The 16,828-nt window shown below is 43.5% G+C and overlaps 2 protein-coding genes across 5 annotated transcripts in view; one reads left to right on the top strand and one right to left on the bottom strand.

Annotated features, from left to right (window-relative positions):
• Positions 1–342: 342 nt before the first annotated feature.
• Positions 343–5,590, top strand: CALML4 (calmodulin like 4). 2 transcript variants are annotated; one of them, XM_040569502.1, is made up of 5 exons: positions 781–918; positions 1,035–1,065; positions 1,906–2,046; positions 2,530–2,718; positions 5,290–5,590. In XM_040569502.1, the coding sequence occupies exons 1-5, from the start codon at positions 916–918 to the stop codon at positions 5,385–5,387; spliced, it is 462 nt and encodes a 153-aa protein (XP_040425436.1). In that variant the 5' UTR covers positions 781–915; the 3' UTR covers positions 5,388–5,590. The 2 variants fall into 2 exon arrangements, with proteins under 2 accessions (XP_040425435.1, XP_040425436.1); XM_040569501.1 differs by lacking the exon at positions 1,035–1,065 and having other exon boundaries at positions 343–918.
• The window catches only part of PIAS1 (protein inhibitor of activated STAT 1), a 57,506-nt gene continuing 46,116 nt past the window's right edge, over positions 5,439–16,828 (bottom strand). For 2 of the 3 annotated variants that reach the window (XM_040569491.1, XM_040569492.1), the window contains exons 9-14: positions 15,824–15,984; positions 14,115–14,245; positions 13,622–13,799; positions 12,567–12,709; positions 12,206–12,243; positions 5,439–10,715 (exon numbers count right to left, since the gene is read on the bottom strand). In XM_040569491.1, the coding sequence (XP_040425425.1) occupies positions 10,419–10,715; positions 12,206–12,243; positions 12,567–12,709; positions 13,622–13,799; positions 14,115–14,245; positions 15,824–15,984 (948 nt within the window). In that variant the 3' untranslated portion in view covers positions 5,439–10,418. The remainder of the gene's footprint in view (positions 10,716–12,205; positions 12,244–12,566; positions 12,710–13,621; positions 13,800–14,114; positions 14,246–15,823; positions 15,985–16,828) is intronic. The other variant, XM_040569493.1, reaches the window with a different exon arrangement.

Genomic DNA, 16,828 nt, shown 5'->3' with positions numbered 1-16,828 from the left:
GTACAAGCCCCCAGGCACAAAGGGCTGATCCTGCAGGTCCCCTACGCCCCCCCAGTAGCATCATTTTCTGTACTCGGTCACTACTCAGGTGATGGAGCTGAGCTCCTCCAACCCCGGCTGAATCCCTGTAACAGTTCGTGTCCATGAAGTCTGTATCAAACCCCGGTATGACAGAACCCAAGTGGTTAAAAAAAAATAAAGTTAATAGCAAAACAGACTGAATAAAAACGTTTGATAAAAGCTGAGTGACTTGCCATGCTTGAAGCAGCTGTTCCCTGAGGGGAGAATCTTCATCCCACGAGACTCAAGGACCCGTACCTCAGGGTGTAGCGGGCTGGGGCTGTGCTGGGAAGGATGCAGCCCGTGGAGCAGCGATGTTCGGGGTCCTGGAGCCCAGCCGTGGGCTGGCATTGCCAGTGGATCCAGCGAGGCAGAGCAGCGCCCAGCTGAGCTGCTGGCTCCGTTATTATTATTTTGGGACAAAACAGTGAGTTCTGCTCAGCATTTTTGTACATAATCCTTGCCTTTTAATGCCCTGAACGTCAACCAAGTGCCAGAAGCCTGGCACCAGAAGGGGCTGTAAGACACAGCGCAGCTATCCGGGCTAGGCCCCAGAAGCTGGAGGTTGCTGCCTCCTCCCCAAAAAAAGGTTTAAAACCCAACCTGCAGCCCCCCCCCCCCCTCTGTTTCAGCATCCAGGCACGGATCCTCCTCTCCCAGCTCCGTATAACAGCTCAGGGCCCCGCGGCCTGCAGGATGCGGCCGGGCAGGGATCAGGCCCGGTAGCCATGGCAGCGGGGTATTTATTACAGCCCTGCCTCGCCACCCAGGGCTGGCGGACTTTAGCCCTGCTCCACACCGAACGCAGCAGCCGCCCGTCCCCACAGCCTGAAACACACGGAAGGCCCCAAAACAATGGTGAGCGAGGGTTTGGGCTGATACAAACCGCACCCCCTCCATACCCCCCCTTCCAGATTTTAAAGTTGTGTTGCTGTTCTCTCCTTCTTCTCCCCACCCCCCCCTTCTCGCTGCAGGCAAAATTTCTGTCGCAGGATCAAATCAATGGTAAGTACTTTTTTTTTTTTTTTCCACCTACAATCATTTCACCTCCGATCAGAGCAAAGGGGGGCAAGGGGACAAACCCTCACAGCCAGCCCGGGGCAGTGGGGGCTCAGGGCAAGAAATCGGGGCTGGCTCTGGGGAAGGGGCCCCTGCCTTTAGCAGGAAGAGTTTGCTACAAGAAACGCGGAAGAGAGCTGGAGTAAGAGTATTATTGCAAAGCTGTTAAGCTGCAGTGCCCTGTGGCTCAGCAGCGCGGGAGGGGGCAGCCGGGGCCACGGCCCCCACGGGCACCCAGCACCCACGGGCACCCACAGCACTAAGGGCAGGGAGGATGGGAGGGGTGAGGGGGGATGGAAGAGGCTGGTTTGGGGTCTCCCAGCTGCTCTGCAAACCCCGCTGTGCTTTGCGTTATCCCTTCCTTCATCTGTCATTTTAAGATCCAGCTGTCCAGCTGCGGGGCGATGCCGGCAGGGACCGAACCATGCCTCCAGCACGCCCTCCTGCCCCCAGGAATGGGGAGAAAAGCGCTTTCTAATGGTCCTTAACTCGGTTGCAGACCAGGCTCCACTTTCAGACTTCCCTCATTAGACCGAAGGACCCTAATCAGCTCAGTTAATTGTAAGCCTGGACTTTTAATTACCCTTGGCACTTTATTCTGGGTCCTTCCCCCCCCCCCCCACCTCCAATCCCCCCCCATCCAGTACCTCTGTGAAAGAAGACACCAGATGCAGACACAATATCCCCGCTGGAACCCGACCAACGCCGCCCCGCAGGCAGCAGGACCATGGCTGCAGCTCGAGGTAACCTTACATGACATAACGGAGAGTTTTGGTTTTTAATTAGAGTTCAAGGAATGCTTCTCCCTGTACGACAAGAAACAAAAAGGCAAGATCAAAGCCAGCGACCTGATGGCCGTGATGCGGTGCCTGGGAGCCAGCCCGACGCCAGGGGAGGTGCAGAGGCACCTTCACCTGCACGAGATCGGTGAGTCCGGGGCAGCCGAGGGAACCGAGCTGGGCTACGGCCAGAAAAAATTGATGAGCACATTGAAGTTAAGCTATCTGGTCCTGGCAGGAGTTTTTGCTTTGTTGTGTTTTTTGTTTTTTGTTTTTTTTTGTTTGTTTTGTTTTGTTTTGGTGTTAAAACTCAGTGTTTCAGTACTCAGGAGACAATGTGCAAGGAAGAGGAGGCTGGCTGCAGGCCGGACACTTACCTGCTCTGGGGTGAAGCAGCCCAGGCCCTGCAGCACAGCCAGGAGCAGTCACCAAAGCCCAGCCCAAGGCACTGCTGGCAAACAGAGCCAACACAGCCACAGATCCAAGCAGTGCCATTAAAAAAACCTTCCAGAGCAGGGGAGGCGTCCTGCGGCTGCTTCGGGAGACTGGGGAGGACACAGGAGGGCGGTTAGGGCTGGATGGGGACTACAGCACTGAGCCCCTCATAAAGAATGTGCTCTTGTTCTTCCAGAGCGAAATGCAGAACTGGACTTCTCCACTTTCCTGAATATAATGTACAGGCAAACGAAGCAGGAGGAGCCCGAGAAGGAAATCCTCACGGCCTTGTCCATGATAGACAGGCAGAAGAGAGGGGTCATCGCTGTCTCGGAGCTGAGGGCCAAGCTGACAAACTTGGGAGAAAAACTCTCCGAGGAAGAAGGTATTTCACCACACAGAGACGTAGTTTGTGGTAGTGTGTGCTCCTGAGCTTCTGGTCCCTTCCTCCCTGCTCTCCCGCTGCAGCCGAGGCAGGGCCAGAAGCTTCCAGCTGGGAGCACAGGAGCAGCGCCTGCCAGCAAGGTGGGTGCTGAGCACCCTCGGCAGGGCAGGGCTCAGGGAATTGCCCGATTCCCCTGAGAGCACTGCCATGGCAAGTGCAAATCGTAAGAGAGGAGGACATTTTAATTAAGATTCTTAAAAAAAAAAAGTAAAAATAGTCCTGCCTGTCTGAAAGCTGCTCCCCTCTGCCGAAGGTGGGGCACCAGAAACCCCTATCAGCGGTTTGAGGCAGGCAAAGGGGGGGGTTTACCAAGGTTCTGGGGTTTGTGTAGGCCCTGTCTGGCTCCTTGAGGGCCTTCCTTATGGTGAAGGAGAGTTGGATTTCATCAGGACAAGGTTTGTCCATCCTGGTGCACTCATCAGCTGAGCCAGCGTTACGGGTGATGTGCCAGCAAGGCATGTCGTTGAGCATTTTCCTCAATTGTTTAACTGGAATAATAGTTTATGCAGCTATTTACATCTGAAAACACTTTCGGAGCTATTATGAGAGCTGAACAAACAGTGAAGACATGGAGACATTAACCCTAATTAAAGGCATCCCAGCAAGAACCACTATTACACAGAGAAGCTTCGGGAGGCGCGGGGGGATTTCCCATTACTTTGGGAGTAAATGTGCAGAAATGTGCAGCCCATCCGCCAGCTCCTAACAAAGCACCATAGATCCTACGTAGCAAGCGATGCTTCTTCTCAACAAGAAATTCCCCCTTTGGCTTGACATGCTGAACTCCAGCTTGCTAAGCTGCTATAAATATTTGATGCCAGAGCAGACTCAATTTCATTAGCATCTGCGGCTGTTCAGTAACTACTGGCACATACCTTCATTTACAGCGCTTCCAGAAAAGCTTGCGCTTCGTTTTCATTTAATGTGAACTGACATGTTTTTCTTCTGCGTTATTTTTAAGTGTTCTGGGAATAATTATTTTTGAATTTATGCCATTAGAAGCATTCTATTACCATCAGGATATTCTCTTTGAGAGAAGGATTAGATCTCCTGGAAGCAAGGGATCGTTCCTTACCTTCCGTGTCTGCAGCTCCCCGTAGCTCCTTGCTGGCCCAGTGCTGAACGAGGTCGTCCCTTATTCATACACTGATACCTGCCTGCAAACAGCGGGGCAGAGCAGCATCTCAGCCCACACCGCTCCGGACAGCGGGCACAAAACTCCAGAGAGCAGGCACAAAAAATGCAGTGCTGCTCGCAGACCTCCCACAGCTGCTTACGGTAAGACACGTGGCTCCAGCCTGCCCAGGCAGGAGATACAGCAAGGACTGAACTACCACGTAGCCACTTCAGACCCATCTGTTCTGACGGTCCAACAGGCTCTAGACACCCAGGAGGTGTCCTGCTGATGGAATATCAAGCAATGAATGCAGGTGCCCAAGCCAACTGCTTCTCCTCCCGCAGACCGCCTGCCCCACGCTCTTAGTGTCCCATCACGGCACCGCTCTACGCTGCCGGCACAAAGACCAGCAACACACTTGAGCAAGGAGACATGGCTCAACATCAGCATCATGGGACCAAAACCCTCTCCTGGGCTGCATTAGATACCCTATCAAAGGAAGCTGCTGCCCAAAACGTTATCAAATAAAAGCTGCCGGGGTTCTCTTACATCTGTCTTAGTGCTGTATGTTACAGGTAAAGCAAAGCGAGGGAACTCGCCTCCTCTCCCATCACCCGAAGGAAGGAATACAGCATCTAACCCCCAGCAGCAGCTTCATCCAGCAACGTTTAGTATTTTTCTATGCATAATTTCTCACGTGCTTCTTATTTTACTGACGTTTACTATTTTACGGGAAAATACCTCTTAGTGGTTTAGTTGTTGCAGAAAGGAACATTTTAAGTCCAATAACTGACATCACCGCCAAGGCATTCCCAACGCCAGCCCGAGGAGCATCGCTGCTGCCAGGCAGCGACCGCAGTTACCACTTCTCCAGGAATAGGTTTCAGCTGGAGCCACAGCTGAGGGATGCTTTGCTTTCAAACACAAAGCTGATATTAGAAGCGGCACACAGTCTACTTGAAGTCGGGTATATAATCTGCAAAAGCACTTAGTTCAGCTAAATTGAATAGGAACAATTTTGTTATTCAAACCCAACGACCCAACCTACCAAGAGTGGTTATAAACTGATTTGGATTAAATCTGTGAATCTTTTCCAGGGGGAAGTCTCAGGAACTTATCTTCAGCTGGTGTGACCCAGCAAGAACTTCATTACCGGCACCAGAGTTCAAAGGAACTCAGAGATGAAAATGTCTACTCCAAATTTTTATTAAAAAGTTGGACACTGACACCAAAATCAAAGTGCAATCCTAGTTTAAAACTGGCTGGCGCCTCCAAGTGATCCTGGAAACCATCACTTTGAAAACCCAAATCACTCTTGTTTTGAATATCACAACAACCCTCCTATATACCAAATCTGAACTTATCTTTGTATTTTCTTTTGTGCTTTCTTTCAGTTGATGATCTGCTAAAAGAGGCTAAAATCGGACCAAATGGAACAATAAAATATGAAGAATTTGCCCACACCATTTGTATTCCTACAGTCGACTACTGAAATTCAGAAGAGATTTGATAGGGGCAGGACCTGAAACTATTTTTTTCATTGTTTCCTCCTTACTGTTTGGACTCGGGAATCATTTGCCTTTAAGGATCCCTATTCTGCCTTGCGATTGCACTTACACAGGTTCCCACCCCATTTCCAGAGAAACGCTGCTGCGAAGTGTGAGCTGATATTTAAATAAACTGGATGTAACATTCCCTTGTGTCAAATGTGTCATGCTGAAAAAACAACCCTTATTTCAAAGAGCGCACTTAGCTCCACGGCTCGCGGCGTGCCGTACAGCTTAGGGTTCACCTCCTCCTGTGGCTGCACTCCGAGGAGTCAGCAACACCCGTGGCTGTTTGCTGTCCCCACACACCCCGGTACCGCTTTGTGTAGGAACAGATTCCTCAGGAGGCCCAGTTATGTCACACAGGGACGTTTAGTACAAGCGTTGCAAGCAGCTCAACACTCTGATTACACTCCAGAGAAGCAGGACGCAGAGAAACAGAGACAGGACTCCCTAGAAAAGGAGCAGGTTCCAGCTAACAGCAGGGACACCGTTTCCCTGTAACTGTCCCTGCTACGCCCTGTTCATCTCGAAGACGCTTGGCCAAAACCTCGCCTACCTTGGTGCAGGGCCTCTGGGCACCCCGAGTCCGCCCGCAGGCTGCGGCCTCCTGCCCGCCGGAGCTGCTCCAGAGCTTCGGTGCTTCGTACCAGGGCAAGGGAGCAAGACCCTCGCTCGCTTTGCGTGAGTGCAATTAGCTTATGAAACAAGGAGTTCATTCAGAAGCATGTTTCCAATATGCATCAATAGCCAAATTAGAAAAGATCCAACACCGTGCTTAATTCTCCCCTACTGACCAGAACAGCTGATTAACAAATCTGTTCAGCTGCAGACAAAATAAATGCTCAGATGTCGCGGGGACTGATCAGCTCGGAATCACTTGGGATCAGCCCAGAACACACCTGTATCATAGCAGGCTGGTACTGCCCTCTCTGGCTGGGTAAACACTACTCAAATAAAAGCAGAAAAGCTAGCAAAAGGGAACCGCACTTCACACGTACTCACAAAACAAAGCAGCATTGTCAGAGATTGGAGAGTCAAGCCTGAACCACTCCATGCCACAAAACATTTCCAAGCAAAGCACTCCTGCTCAAGAGGGTCCTCTGCAACTCTGAGCTCACAGAAAGCACCCTGCAAACCCCCCCCCCTTTTTTTTTTTAGTAAACACAACATAGCTGAATGCTTTTTATTACATCTAAAGATTTCTACATAAACAGGTAACATTCAATAGGTAAACCATTTTTTCCAATGCATATAATAAATATTTTCACTTGGTACTTTTATACAAACTGACATTGGTCTACTATACATTTTTAAAAGCCATTTACTGGTTTGGCATGCCGTATGGAAACTAAGAGAAAGTTTTAAGGCAATGAATGACAGATTTAAATTCATGGAATTAATGGTAATTTTAATATTCTGCTTATATACATTTTTCCCTTTGTTAATTAAAACAATTAACAGCAGCACTTTCGGGGACCACCAGCAATTTTCCCTTGTTAGAAATCTAAGCTCTGTTTAAAAAAAAAAAAAAAGAAAAACAGTTACACTGACGAAAAAAATCCTTTCTGAAAATATTTAAAGTGTGCTTAAAACCCTGAAATGTTGAACTGCAGCAAAGAATTAACTTCCAACTTGTTCTCCTCCCAGTCCTTAGCTCTGCGTTAGGAGGCAGCTCCAACACAGTCCAAGGAAAACCTATCAGCCAGCCCGTCCTTGGAAGGCTTACTGAATCCTTGCCATGGAGAGTGATGGGCAAGCCTGGAATCGCTATCTCGCCTGTAACTGTGGAAGGACCACGGTGCTTTTAACACACGCTCTAGGTTATAGTTCGGTATGTTCCGTATGTTCTTCTTTCAAAAGATGCACCAATAATGCCCACGAGAGTGATTCAAAGCTGCTTCCGCCCTGCTCTTCGAAGAGCAGCATTTCCCCACGCCATGCGTATATGTACCTACACACACCACGCAGACACGTGCACACCCCAAACCCCTCTAGGGAAGAATTTGAGGACACGAAGCCACCAGTCCAAGGATTACAGAAGCTTTGGAAGCTACAGCGAAGCGAGCAGTACCGCAAGCCAGGCACGTGCTGGGTCACCTTACTGCACCTTCAGTTACTGCAAACTAACGGGGATTAACTTCTGGAGACACATTTGCAGGGAACTTCGAGAACTCAGACTGAGACTTCTACCAAGTAATGTTAACTGTGGTCAGAGGCACAGAGAATTATCAACTATAAAGAACACCCTAGCATGAAACAGGAAAACTCACAAAGCATATGGGATTAATACCACAAAGGAGGACTTGAGAACACTTCTCCCCCTTCTTTGTAGGGCAATGAGGTTAGGAAATGAGTTAGCAGAGAACTGAGCGGCCTTCCTTCCCTTCGGGGGAACTTGTGAGGAAGTGGAAGACATCCGTTGACCTCACTTTCCAAAAACTAACGCAGGCATAAAGGTGCCAGATTCTGTGTTACCACACACTTGCCACCATTAATTTTATACATGAATTAACAAGATTTTAATACCATCGTCAAAACTGACGCAAGCTGATTTTCAGCTCACCTTGAACAATACAGTCAATGGAAACGTTGTGCAATCATCGGCAAAAGCTCTCCAGAATTTCTCTTAGGTGCTCCAGCAGCTGGGGACACGCACGCTCCCAGTTACACGGATGGCAGTCGGGAAGGACCAGAGTTACCCCAGATTTACAAAAGGCATTACAGCAAAGCATATGCTCTGAAGTTACCAGGTTAGTATTCATGACTAAAATGTATGAGACATATTCCTAATGTAGGTTTAATCACTTCAAAATCAGACTGAGTTTAAAAAATAAGTATTTCCCATTTTCTATCCTTTTATTTATTTTTTAACTGACATTTAATAAATTATAAAACTGGTGTATGGTGAAATATATATATATATATATCAGCCAGATATGTATGAAATACACATGCATGGGAAAAACTATTTAACTCACTTTTAACTCACACACACAGATCTATAAATACATATATACACACACATATACATATAAACACAAACATTTGTTTTCAAAATTCAAGTCAACTATTTAGTGGCAGAGGGATGCTGTAAAAACACTAAAAACAATTTTGATGCCACATAATCATGTGAACCTTTCAAATAACCATACAACTGATCATACAGCAATACCTAATGCTACTTGGATTAAAGTTTTTTTCTTTTTTTTTTCTTTTTTTTTCTTTTTTTTTTCTTTTTTTAAGTAATGCACGATTTTGAGACAACTTCATAGGCAAAAGGTGGCCCTTGTCAATGCTCAAAGCAACTAGCTGCAATCAACAGTTTTGGACATTAAAAATTCAGACAACAATCTGCTATTTTTAGTATTCCTTACTCTCTTTCCTGATAAACTTGTTACCTGCACTTTCAACCAGTTAAAAAAATATTTTTCACACCAGAGGAAATATTTACTCTCTCTGACGTGGACTTTGGGACGCAAGAGAATCACCTCCTTCCCTCCCCCCACTCTTACTTTAAAGAATCTCCTGAAAAACTGCATTCCAGCTATTTACACATTTCTCTCTGTAACAAGAATGGATCAGCCCAAATGATCCACCAGTTCTTAAAAAAAGATTTTCCTATGTCATGCACAACCTAAAAAAACAGAAAAGAAACCAGGAAGTAAGTGTGGCTCAAAAGTTCAACATAAACATACTGAAAAACTGGGAAATCAGTAATTGCAAGTCCAAAAAGAGAAAACTGAATATGAAACCCACTACCCTAAGAGACTTCAATAGGTAGAGATTCATTTAAGTGCAGGGTAGGGCATTTGGGATTGGTTTTTGGTTTAACAGACTCGCATTGAACATTTAATATCAACATAATTTTGATGAATGTGAAATCAAGAGACAGTGTACCAAAACCATTACCAGCTGCACAAACCATGCAATAGTGCATTGGTATTTGTATTTTCTTCCTTTTGTTGAAAAGTTCACTTTCAAGCAGAAATTTGATCTACGGCAGCTAAAAGTAGGTTTTCCCAGACAGAACGAGATAGGCCTCGCTTCAGTAGGCCACTTATACACGCATGGCTAACTTTAAAGCACAAGCAGTTCCACAAAGTTAAAACTGACACATGCTTAATATTTCGATTAGAATTTTAAGTTATTTTAAAAGGATTTCATAGTAAGTTATTAGAAACAAAAACCTACAGTCAAATATGTCAATGCTTTTATTCGGGGCTAGATTCTATAAAAAATTCTGTCTTGTCCCACATAAGCACAGCCAAGTAATTTCTCAGCCTAGAATTTTATTGAGTCTGGCCCTCAAGAGTAATTGGTGCACTAATGAGCTTGCAACATGCTTGATTAAAGCACGGAGTTCCAAAAAAATGTCATCTGAACAGAGGGTCACATAGAACCAGAAATGACAAAACACAGTCCTGAAAGGCTATGTCCTGCAAACAGAGGGAATGGTATGGAACAGTCTGGGTAGGGTTTATTCCACTTCAAGCATAATAAAAACTGCACTAAAAATGAGATGGGGGAATTAGATTCCACCACCATATATAAATGTCTCTAAGAGGCAAAAAAAAAAATCCTCCTACAAGTTTGAACTTCAAAAGTTCAGTTCCTTTCCCATTTATGTTACTGTGAAGAAAAATAATGCCATTTGTGTCCAAACTAAGGGGAAAAAAAGTAACTCACATGACAAATGCACAGGTGTAAAATCTTCAGCATCCATAAAATTGAACTGAAGTTCCTTGTTTTTGTTTTTTTTTGTTGTTTTTTTTTTTTTTTGTTTTTTGTTTTTGTTATTTTTACCAGTGAGGCCATTTTAGGTTTATATACAAAAGTAAAACTGAAAATATAGTTTTGTTCTCTGTACATGTAAATTTTTTTCCCTAAAAAAGGAAAAAAACTTGTCTATGTTTCTAACATAAAGTAAAATCAAGCACAAAGACTTCCTCTAACAAGTTCATTTGCTCCAAAAATCAGTCCAATGAAATAATGTCTGGTATGATACCAAAGATAGACGCCGTGTCCGTGCTGCTCCTACTTGCAACTGGATGACCATGACTCTCTCGCAGGCTGTTGGAGGAAACAAGACTGCTGTTACTGCCACTATTGCTACCATTTGTGGCTGGCAGAGAACTGCTTCCTCCTGCATTTAGCTGATCGAGAAACATCTGAGATGAAGTATATGGGAAAAAACGAGAGTGTAAGAGTTCTTGATCATCTGAGGCGGAAACTGCCGCAGCTGCAGCAGCAAGAAGGGATGTGTTGTAATGCTGGGGGGGGAAAAACAACATTTTCAAGTTACATTTCAGACACCATAGTTTTGATTCAGACCAGCACAAGAGAATATACTTGTAAGCTACAGCTCTGACAGCTTCTGGATTTCACACCAGCTCGTCTACTCAACCTTTCTGTAAGGTAAGTGGGCCGACGCAGTGAACTTTTACCTCTGTAGCCCCTGATTTCTGAAGCCAAAAGAAATTGGAAATACTGGCATTAGTAAGAATAAATACTAGAAAGGTAACAGTATTGTAAGACACCCAAACAGAAGTTGTAAGAAGCAGCACTCTTTTACCTCTTCATAAAATTCCTTGTTGGAAAAAATCCCCAAAATTCAAAGAATCATTTTGCCATCCCTCTCCTCCACTCAGAAGTCACCAACCACAGCTGGTGAAACTGTGTGCTAATCACTGCTGGTGGAGGAAAGCATACTTCTGTGAAAAATACATTTAGAAATAGCATGTTTAGCTCGATTAGAAGGCAGCAAGGGCTGTCTGAAGTTAAACTCTTTGACAGGCAGCCCCCAAAACACAAGAACTTCAGCTATCAAGAATCAGATTTTAAATGCAGTCTACCTGTAAGGTAATTTTGCCTTTGATATTTCTCCCCACTATGATGGAACATCAAGCAGGCTATTCAGCCTTGTTCCCTGACACACGTGCACTGGTATAGTTATGCCAGATTTCTGTAGTACTCATTTCAGAGTAATTCTCATGTTTGTGTTTTTACTGAATATCAAGATAGCTTTTCTGAATTTAAGTTCTACTACACAGGCTCTGGTCCTAATTAGTTACGTTATGGAAGTATCCCTTCTACATTTAATAGAATTCTCCTACCTGAAATTGCAAAACAGGCATGAAGGGACAAAATGGAAGGTGAACTACCCCAGGCCCCCTCTCTTCTTGAAGGCACAGGAGAAAAGCAATCAAAGGAGAGAGCTTGCCAACCCACACTCCCTTTGAGAACGATCCTTTTAGTACCCAAAACTGGAGGAGACAGCACCAATCTAGCCTATTTCAGTAAGCACTTACAAAAAAAGTGGCAAACAGTGTGAACAGGCAAATGACCACAGAAAAAACAGAGCTGCCCTGACTCTCTGAATTGCATGGAGGACTGTCAAAGAGTCCCAGTGGTGGGGCCCAGCATTGTCAAGCACCAAAAGGCCAGATGTAAGGTCTGAAAAATTCAGGAGGTGGCTGGTGTATTGTAGAATGACCCTCAGCCGTGGCTGAAGGTCCAGCTGCAGATGACTAGCTTAAAACCCTTGAGAAGTGAAGTGTTTTATGCCTTATCCTATACCCACAGGGTGGCAATGCTTATGTTTGCTTACAGTTTCTCTATATATGAAGAAGCTGCAGCCTGTCTGCACTCACACCTGCATCATAAGTCTACTCCTTCCTCGCCTATACACTCATGCCAGCAAGCCCTTCTCAGAAAAGTCAGAAAAGAAATCTGCCATATGACTTGATTCTCCTCAACTTACCTGATTGTCTCCTGACAGGAAAGGGAAGAAGTCTAAACCTGTAAAGAGCCAAAGAAAAAAAGTTCAGCTTCTCAAAACAAGCACCTCCCATTTTTTTCCACCCTATTTTCAAATGAAATAAATTTAATCAGCATAAAACTGGTGACACGTCTTGCAACCTCTGGTAATGAAGAGAGTCTGAAGTCAGGCTTTTAAAACCTTGAGACACTAACCTGAACTTACTTTCTTTTAAAATATCATTTCATCTTCTGTGGGTGTAAAATAATATTTTGTAGTACTGGATTGTAAAATGACTGTTTAAATCCTTTTGTAATAGTTTTGCTTAGAGAGCTGTATTTACAGCTCTGAGCAATCGGCTTACCTTGCAAGTCATAAGGCATAGGTGTCATATGGAATGGATGCCTGTAGTCTTGGATAAGCGATGTATTGATGTAACTGGTGTCAACAGCTGGAAGGCTTGGTGTTCTTGACACAGGAGATGCTTGATGTGGTAAGTTTAAAATGCTGGAAGAAACAAGGGATTGTTATGAGTGTAAAATGTAGTCTTGACTTTAAAGGCTAAAAGTACAGCATTTGAAAATTTCTATTGCTGTCCCATGCAGGCTGTACCTATTCTCAAATTTAACACAAAGTCAACTTTTCAAGACACACAATGAACATTGTGAGAGATGTGCAACAACTCCCCTACTAAATCTCAAAGCTTCACTAGAAAGTAACAAGATGCTGCTCCAGCACCTCAATGAGTCTTGCACAATCTCCAGTGCTCCAGCACCTCAATGAGTCTGCACAATCCCTTAGATTCAGCCTCAATTTTCATCCCCACATGTTTGTGTAAACAGGGTGCTATTAACAGCTTGGCTACTTAGGTATAATCAGGTTATTCCAGCATTCTTTATCACTATACTACTGGCAGTAATCACTGGCAAAACCTGCACACTCCCATACCACACCCAAGGTCGTTTCTCATTGCTCTCTCCAAATGTGCTGCTTTTCTGTTTCTCCATAGAACAAAACCACTTTCAAACCCACAAAAATATACTTCTAAGCCACCTCTTGCATGGTTTTATACTCATTTTCATAAATGCAATTAAAAACCTGTATTGTTACACACCTAACAACTCAGTTACTTTTGCACAACTATAGAAATTTGTATATATTTAACTTTTTGTGCTGTATATCCCTCATATATGTAATATTATACGTATGATACCTTCTGTTATGTACAACACATGTAACATTCTTATACTGCAATCTTTTCAGGCTTTCCGAGAAGAGACTGAATTCCTTTGCTATGAACTTCTAACTTAGGATATAATCTGAATACGGAACTTTCTAGATACAATTTCTCTTGGAATTCATCAGTATTTCCATTGTGAATATGTTCTCTCTGCATTGGTCTGCATACTTAATTCTCACCCCTTATTATTCAACGGTGATGCTGGAGATATGGAAGGACAGCTTCTCTTTGCAGATGGTTCTTCCTCCTCTTCATCTGATGAGCTATCAATGGTTAAATCGATCACTTCTACTTTCTTATTTTTATTTGATTGTTGGTGAGAAGACACCTGATGTTCCAAGGAAGAGCTTATGCATCCTACACAAAGTCAACCAACGATATAAGCTTTAGCTTACAACAACCCTACAATCATCATAACGTCACAATTATTACATGCTTTCATACACAAAGCTTACAACTTGAAATAGAAGACAACAATATTATGTAACATTGCTTATACCTTAAAATAACATCAGCCCTAAACAGGTATATTCAAGTAATCTTCCCAACAAATGTTCACGAAAAGCTACAACATACAGAAATAAGCACCTTGTATCAAAGTTAAAGGAATACCAGCAACGGCACAGTTCAACAGAATGACATTCAGTCCCTATGTCCCAAAACATGACTTACCATCAACTCCATTGTAAGACGTAGTTACTTCCTGCACCTCCTTCTTTGATCTCATAGGAGCCCACGATCCATCCTCCTTAAACTGAATTTCATCACAGTCTGTACAATACTTCAGGATTTCCATGAACAACCTGTCGATCAAAAACTTTTAATATTAGTCCTCAAAAAGAGCTTAGCTCATTTCTAATTCAGTAAATTCAGTATCTTTATTATTAGCATAAGTTTGAATAAGTTTTGAAAAAAGACTTCAGAACTTTTGTTGTTCTAACCTTCCCTTATCTGATTCCTTGAGGAAAAGGAATTATTGAAAAATAAAAAAAACACAAATTGAAAATACAAATCTGCACTATGATTTAAGAGACAGGTGTAGGATCCTCCAGATCTCTCAACACAGAACTCTCCGTTTCCCAAAACGAAAGAAGAAGGAAAAAAATCTTAGTTATTCCTATTTATATTCAACAATATTTAACTGAGGAAGTAATTAAAGCAATCCCTACAGCTGAGTATTTCAAGGCTAGTATTTCCTATTTTTCCTTTTTAAGTGAAAACTTCCTAACAAAGTCTGAGCATGGGAATTTCTAAACTCAGACTCTTCTCCTAGCTGTGCCTCCTAAAACGTCTAGGATCCTGGCACGACATCACTCCCAGAGGGAATTCCAGCTTTTGACCAACACTATTCATGTGGTTCTCGCCTAGCAAAGAATGTTGCTTTAATTAGTGAGAAAGTTTGCTTTTTCCCAGATTAAGAGATTTTCTAGAAAGAACTTTCTCTCTGGGATGCTGCTGCTATGTCACCTACACTTCACCATCCACACTGGGCAACACGAGAAGAAATAGGGATGATACGCTGTTTTAATTATTTACTGTTAGCCTTTATTGGTACAGGCTGTAAAGCTAGAAGAAGGAACCCCACAGTTCCTCGATCCAAAGCAGAGGACATGTAAGTCCAGGGCTCCCTGAATCTAAAGCAGCCTGTGGAAGCCTTAAGTGTCTCCAAAAAGGCTGGCAGGTGGTTTTCAGTTTTTTTCTTTCTCCATAAAACATTCATAGATAGTTCTCCAAGAAACTCTACTTGTTCTCCTCCTTTATCACACTGTGGAAAGAAGGCTCCTGTCTAAGGAATCAAACTGCAAACTCAGGAATTTGTATCTCGCACTTCCTCATGAAGACCAATACTTGCATTCCTAGTGTTCTGCAGGTAGCCAGTACCAGGGAATCAATCTCTGTCACTTTCTCTATATAGCAACCCCTCAAGTGTGAAATCGTATGTACACCCTGGGGGCAAGGTGGCAGCATCAATTTGATCTAACATGAATGTCTTATCAATTGTCAGATCTGTGCAGTTGCCCCATTTAAAAAACGAAAAAATGGAATGTGCTGTTTTCACCCAAAAATCCAGAAATACGGAATATTAAAAAGAATAACCGTCCTTTAGGCACAATAGCTCAAAAAAGATCTACCTGGGACTAAAAAGAACACCTTTCGTTACTATTACTTGTAACAGTCTGATCACCACAACCCTTCCAGAATACTGAATGAAGATGCTACTCGTTAGTAGTTCTTAACAGCAGGGAAATTAAAAGACGAGGTAGCTTAAAGCAGCTCATAGCCAGAAAACCAAGACTGCAGAGCAATGCATTCCGTACTGCACACATGCAGTAACACAAAGTGTAAATTACACCCTTCGTTTTGGTTTAAGCTGTACTTACCCATCAATAATGAGATGTTCATAGGGAGCCTTCTTGTCACAGACAGGGCAAACCCAAGTTGGTTTCTTTTCGTTCATTTGAATGTACAAAGTGGCATCAAAACATTGCAGGTGCGAACAAGTCAAGGCCCTACATGGTATAGTTAGCCGCATTTTACCAAGCTTTAAGAGAAAAAAACAACAAGATTGAATCACTTTGTCATTAAGTTAACAAGCAGGGGTTTTCTGTCTTCTGTCTGAGAAAATACAGGGACAGGATGAATTCTACTTGAGTAAGAACTCTCACAAATTTAAGTTTCAATTAAAACACGTGCCGTAATACATTACTCCTTCCTCACTTGTAGGTTTGATCGTCAACACAAATGTTACTAAAAATCAATTTTTCAACTCCATTTGATCAAGGAAACTGAGGACCACATCCTCTATATTCCCCTCATCAACATGCAGAGCCCACCAACCACCTGTAGCATACCAGCGTCCCGGACAAACCACAAGAAAATAGTTCTCCACAATCATTAGGGTTTTAAAATTTGGGAACGTGGGTCAGTCCTCTCCTATTCACTCATAGCTGACAACTGACAAAGTGTGTATTCAAACTACTGTCCACATTCTATCCATCAGGGCACTACTGTAATTATTCAACTTTACACTCAGAAGCAAGCATACAGAAACGCATTTGCAGTGTTACAGCTCATTTCCTGATGCTTTTCTCTGCTATTTTCACTATCTTCTCCAAGGAACTGTCAGAAAGTGACTACTCATGAAGTACGTCACACCTGTTAACTCTTAAGAAGCTATTTTATACATCTTCCCCTGTGATAAACACCATTGCTACGCATACACTTGAGTTACCCTGAAATTTTGATGTATTCTACATCAGAAAAAAACAAGCAGTTGACTATCCCCTATCACACATCATATCTTTTCAACTTTATAAAGTGTCTGAAAATGTTAGTGGAAGGTGACACAGGAGAAAACAAGTTCCAAAATAAGCTTTCAGATGGGG

The sequence above is a fragment of the Cygnus olor genome, chromosome 11, assembly GCF_009769625.2.
Source record: "Cygnus olor isolate bCygOlo1 chromosome 11, bCygOlo1.pri.v2, whole genome shotgun sequence".
NCBI classification, from domain to species: domain Eukaryota; kingdom Metazoa; phylum Chordata; class Aves; order Anseriformes; family Anatidae; genus Cygnus; species Cygnus olor.
Note: the sequence above shows the minus strand (reverse complement) of the source record. Positions and strands in the feature narration are given on the sequence as shown.

What these genes read in the sequence shown, in the direction of transcription:
- CALML4 (XM_040569501.1), top strand. Translation starts at nt 789, where the DNA reads ATGGCAGCGGGGTATTTATTACAGCCCTGCCTCGCCACCCAGGGCTGG. An exon ending in CCTTCACCTGCACGAGATCG is followed by an intron (nt 2,047 to 2,529) that starts GTGAGTCCGGGG and finishes TTGTTCTTCCAG; the next exon opens with AGCGAAATGCAGAACTGGAC. An exon ending in AAAACTCTCCGAGGAAGAAG is followed by an intron (nt 2,719 to 5,289) that starts GTATTTCACCAC and finishes GCTTTCTTTCAG; the next exon opens with TTGATGATCTGCTAAAAGAG.